At 42.1% G+C, this 5897-nt stretch overlaps 1 protein-coding gene across 1 annotated transcript in view; it reads left to right on the top strand.

Annotated features, from left to right (window-relative positions):
* The first annotated feature begins 564 nt into the window (after nt 1–564).
* The window catches only part of prdm1a (PR domain containing 1a, with ZNF domain), a 14986-nt gene continuing 9653 nt past the window's right edge, over nt 565–5897 (top strand). The window contains exons 1-2 of the mRNA XM_078252113.1: nt 565–771; nt 4064–4411. Coding sequence (XP_078108239.1) covers nt 745–771; nt 4064–4411 — 375 coding nt within the window. The 5' untranslated portion in view covers nt 565–744. The remainder of the gene's footprint in view (nt 772–4063; nt 4412–5897) is intronic.

Below are 5897 nucleotides of genomic sequence, written 5' to 3'. Positions count from 1 at the left end.
GATGAGAGGAGAGGGAGAGTAAGAGAGAGAGGGTGAGAGACATACACAAGAAGAGAGAGAGAGAGAATACTTCAGAGAAGGAAACAGACCAGTCCTGCCCCCTAGAGGCAGTGTGTGTGTGTGTGTGTGTGTGTGTGTGTGTGTGTGTGTGTGTGTGTGTGTGTGTGTGTGTGTGTGTGTGTGTGTGTGTGTGTGTGTGTTTTCCTGGGGAAGAGAGGGACATCCTGTGACAGTGACTCAATGCTCCCCCATCAACACACACACACACACACACACACACACACACACACACACACACACACATACACACACACACACACACACACACACACACCATTATCATTATTGAAGGAAAACTTCACTTTATTTTGATGCAGAAAAAGTTGTGTTGTCAGTGTGTGTGTGTGTGTGTGTGTGTGTGTGTGTGTGTGTGTGTGTGTGTGTGTGTGTGTGAGGAAAGTGGTGTGGGCGGGGCCAGGAGGTGGGGGGTAAGGAGTGTGTGGGCGTGGCTTTGGAGAGAGGCGGTTCTCTTTCCTTCCAGCTAAGTCAGATGGATGTCGGGCATTGTGAGGCATTTGAACACTGAACATCGAGTGGATCACACACTCATACACACTCTAACACACCGGTGTGGAGTATCAGCGCACGGAACGGGACGGACACAGGGGGAGATCTGCACCTGTCCTACACACACACACACTCCTCAGACACACACATACAGAGGAGATCTGACCGGACGTCCCTATGTGTGGATGGGACCAAAGTTATACGGTGAGTACGGAGCACCGACTTTACATTAAAAAGAAAAGAAAAAAAAAAGGAAGGACTTTGTTCATTTCCTAAAACATAGATTTGAGCTCCTTTTGCCGTTTTTTTTTTTTTCTTCTTCCTTTTTTTTAATTTAGAGATTGGGTTAAAATTTCTGGATTATGAGAAAAGAAAACCTGCAAGTAAAAGTTACTTTTTAAAGACTTTATTGCTACTTTTTGCTACTTTAAAGGTTGTTTTAAATCAGATTTTGTCTTTTTTTGGTGCTTGTTTCCGACTGGAAAATAAATTTAAAAAAAAAACGTTTTTATTCCTGACTTGATCAGATTTGAAGGTTATTCTAATACTGCTGTTGTCTTTTTTTTTGTGCAGTTGTTTTTAATTTCGATTGTTTGACTGCTGCTTGGAGATGTTATCTTCTGAGTGGTTTTAAAGATGTTTGTTCAGCACCTCTGTTTGGGATTTTAAGGCTTTGTTGCACACTTTAAGAAGTTTACATTTGTTTTTGTTTTAATGATCTGGACTCAGAGTTGGACAGTATTGTTTGTGGGGTTTTTTTGTTAGAAAAGTGTTCACAAATCAATGTGAATTTGACTTTTTGTCCTCTTGGATTCAGATGAGAAAGTGTGATTTCTCATTGCAGTCTTTCTCTGATAGTTGGTCAAACAGCTCACAGAGTTTCATCTTGACTTGACTCATCAAATTGCACCTTCATTAGAAATTCCTCTGACTGTGTGCAGGCTCAGCTTCTGTATTTTCAGTTGGTCTAAATGTGTGAGAGGTGAATTGTGTCTTGGTTTTTGGTTTCACTATTAGTTTTCGATGTTGCAGCTGTTATGCAAAGACAATTCAGAGTTTTGCTGAATGATGAAATATTGAGAAACATTGACATTTCTGATTAGGTTTTTAACGTGCTTCATTTAAATGGCAAATAGAGCAGAAACTGTTGTTCTGCTGGTCTCCTCTCAGTGGGGAAAGGTGCTGCCGGCTGGAAATTTCATGTCATAATAATTTTCAATGATTTGCTTTGCTCCAGTCTGATGAGTTTTACTGTGAAAGTAAATACTGTGTTTGAAGTAAAGAAAGATCAGCTTTTCTTTCTTAATGATTCCAGTTTTCATGGTATTTTGATTCATTTTAAGAGCATTTTCTTGCAAGTTCAGAACAGGAAAGGCAGTTGTGTGATTTGCAAGAGCTCAAAAAAAAATCCAAATTACATTTAATATGAAGACATGATGACACTCTTGACTTATTAAATTCAGTCTGTGCCAGTGTGTTGGTTCCTGAAAGGGATCACAATGTGATAATGTCGGTTTAAATTATTATTTTTTGTTTTTGGAAATCACTCCTCGTCAGTAAACAGAGGCAATTTGAGTTCATCTCTTTGTGTCATGTCTTGCTGCTGTTTGGAGGGAGAAGTCGTTAGCTGTGACTGAAGCCAGTTGGATGTGAAATCATTTTCTTTCTTGCGGCTGCAGAAGAATTCACAGAGCTGAGAGTGTGGTCACTGAAGATCCGCTGCTTTCCGCTCGCCTGCGTGGGATGAGCAGTATGTTTTTTCCCTGAGTGGATATCTGCCTGTGTGTGTGTGTGTGTGTGTGTGTGTGTCTGTGTGTCTGTGTCTGTGTCTTGGGTGGGATCGCGTTTGAAGTATTGTTTGTGCTGCTGTGGCCCCCCAAATGGAAAAGTTTTTGGCGCTCCCTTCCTCATGCACCCCCCCCATCCATTACCAACACACACACACACACACACACACACAGGCACACACATGCTGGGGTCAGGATGATTTGCCGGTTCCGCTGCAGTGCCACTCTGCTTCCAATTTTAGCTTCATTGAGACACAGACAGCATTTCCTTCCTCTGTCTTCAACCCCAGGAAGAGACGGGAGGGGGGAGGGGTGTGGGGGGGGGGGAATACAGAGGAGATTTAATGTTCATAATCTTCTCTCACACATAGAAGCTGATAACTGTCTGAGAGGGAGAGGGGACACAAAGAGAGACCTGTCTAATACTATGTTGAATAATTGTTCATTTACAGAAAGAGACATGCATTGTTCAGTGTTTGTATCAGCTGAAGTGCCGCTGTGTAAGCATCAGAAATCCGAATATGATTATTTCATGAAGAATAAATGCATTGGTTGAAAACGTGTAACTTATAAAAAAAAAAAAACACACGTCCCTGTTGACTCTAAATTCCTAATATACACAGAAGACGGAAGGATTGTTTCACTTTATATTTAAAACACGTGTTATAAGTTCCTCCTTCAGTTCCTCTTTGTTCCCCTTTGATCAAAGTCTCCTATCTCGCCCTGACTCTTTACAACCCAAAAAAAAACCTTTGTGCTTGTTACGGACAGAAAAAGAAAAGATCAATGAGAAATCAAAAAGTTTGATTCATTTCAAAAATGGGGAAACATAAACAGATTGTATTTCTTATTACGTGTGAGGATAAAAATCAAACAACTGAATAACATTTACAACATGTAGAGTTTTAAGGCGCTGGATTTGGGTATTTTTTGGCAAATAAATACCCCTATTATAATATTATCATTATATTAAAGTGATTATTACATGTTATGAATGAAAGCAGGTTGAAATTGGTTCCCGTCTGTTTCTAAGTGTGTGTGTGTGTGTGTGTGTGTGTGTGTGTGTGTGTGTGTGTGTGTGTGTGTGTGTGTGTGTGTGTGTGTGACAGCAGCGTTAGTCAGACCCCCTGCCCTCCTCACTGACTCACCCCCCCCATAAGAATCCCAGCTCTTCCTCTCTTCTTTCTTTCTCTCCCTCTTCATCCCTCCGTCTCTTCTTATCACCTTTTGTCTTAATCCTTCTCTCTCGTTCCTCTTTTTCTTTCTTATCTTTTTCCTCCCACATCTCTTTTCCTTCTTACTTTTTTCCACCTAGTCCTCCTCAGCTTTCTTTCTTTCTTTCTTTCTTTCTTTCTTTCTTTCTCTCTCTCTCTCTTTCTTTTTCCCTAGTGTGTCCTCCTTTCTCTTCTCATCTGTACCTTCTTCCTTCCTTTGCCTCGAATGGTTTCTTCTTCCTCCCTCATTCTTTCATTCCTTCCTTCTGTCTTTCAGTTTTTGATACACCTTTTCTTTCTTTTTCTTTTTTATTATTTTCCATCTACCCTCAGCTCTCCCTCCTTTCTTTCCCCCTTCAATCTTTCTTTCTTACCATTAAATTCATTCTAAATTACAGAATTAAAAACGCTTTTGTTCTTCATTGGTATAAATGCTTAAATAAGGAGATTCAAATTTTGTATCTCTTTTGCTCTCTCCCTTTGTCTCTCAACCAGGCGACCTCTCATAGCTCGGCCATGTTGACCAGTGAGGGGGCGCACACCATGGAGCAGGACGACACGCACCACGGAGCCAAGATGGCTTCCACCGCCACCACCAGCTCCAGCTCCGACGGAGCACAGACGCTGGCAGACTCAGACGTGGACATGGAGATGGAGATGGAGGACGCGGACATGACCCAATGGACGGAGCCAGAGTTCGAGGAGAAGTGCACGTACATCGTCAAAGACACGCCGTGGGAGGCGGGGCAAGGCGGCGACGCCATGACGACGACGACGACAACCAGAGCTGAGGCGTCACTGCCCCGAAACCTGGTCTTCAAACACCTGGCTGACAGCAAGGAGGTCAGACTCAGAAACACACATACACACACACACATGTTGGCAGACACACACACACACACTTTCTCTCCAGTCCCAATGTTTCACACACACTCCAGCAAAGCCATCTGCACACACTCGTGAGTCAGATGTCGGTCATGTAATGGAGAGGGGGTCGTGTCTCGCCATAACTCCACGTATACATTGCAGGGAGGATTCTCTGTGTGTGAGTGGGTGTGTGAAACGCCTGAAGCGTGTGTGCGTGTGTGCGTGTGTGCGTGTGTGTGTGTGTGTGTGTGTGTGTGTGTGTGTGTGTGACTTAATTCCATCTCAGTCATTAAACCAGCTGCAGTACCTGTGTCTGCTGACAGGGAGCGCAGTTCATCATTCCAACAAACCCAACACATGAGACTGCTTCTGTCTGCTAATTGTTAAGCCGCTCAGTGAGATTTAATGGGGTTATAATGTAAACTTTGACCCCCTCTGATTCATCATATCTCAAATCTAAAGTAATCTCAAACTTTATGTGATTCAGGGTGTCTTGAAACCCTGAAAGTTTGGAGCAAAATAGCCAACGTTTGAAAGCCAGAAACTTCACCTGGCTTAAAATGATATTTAGGTCAGTTTTGTTACCGGACAGGATAGAGAAATCTGATTTGCATGACACATTCCCCGTCTAAATCTTTCTCAACTAATCAAATAGTGCCCTTTTGACTTTTTTTCACAACCCTGATTGGATAGCGTTTCAGTCATTGATCGAAGTAGAGGTGAAAAAGTCAAAAAGTCAAAATGTCAACGTGTCAAAGGTTGAAATTAAGGGTTGGATAACAGTGAGTTATTGCACAGGACCAAAATGACTCTGATTATGTGATAAGTAAGTGAAAAACAGAGGGCGTTTAGCTTCTGTCGGAGAGATTTGTTGTAAATGTGCATCTTCCCGCAGCTCTAATTTTAAAATTAGAATATCCCAAGAAACCGTTTTTGATCATGGAAATCCCAAAAACAAATAAATGATAAAGAGCACAAAAACAACTTTATAGTGATCATGATTATTTGTTGCCCATTATATAGATTTTGAAGTCATCACTCACTTACCTAGAAAAGCAGGCTGAGTATAAATCTCCTGCTGCAGTGGTGGATCCATGCTGGGTTTTTCGAAGCAGTCTGAACTGGGGGAAAAAAAGTGCATGACTGCAGATCAAAGGGTCGCGACTTCGACGATTTTGACACTGTGAGTTTGTCTGCAAACTTAAGGCGGCGTGATCACATCGATTTTCTCATCAATGGCTTATCAACGGGGAAACTGAGGCAAGAAGCAGAGAGAGAGAGAGAGAAGCTGATATGCTATCAGCTAATATTTATCTAGACTGGAAGAAGGGAAAGGCTGAGGACGGGAGTTTGTCAATCTGATCAAAGAAGATTGAGTTTTGGGTCAAAGAAAGAGAGAGAGCATTGTGAAAGTCTGTTAATAAGTTAAAACAAAAAGTCACACTCATGTGCATACACACGT

This window comes from Sander vitreus, chromosome 6, assembly GCF_031162955.1.
Source record: "Sander vitreus isolate 19-12246 chromosome 6, sanVit1, whole genome shotgun sequence".
NCBI lineage: Eukaryota > Metazoa > Chordata > Actinopteri > Perciformes > Percidae > Sander > Sander vitreus.
This window is presented reverse-complemented; position numbering and strand designations above follow the sequence as displayed.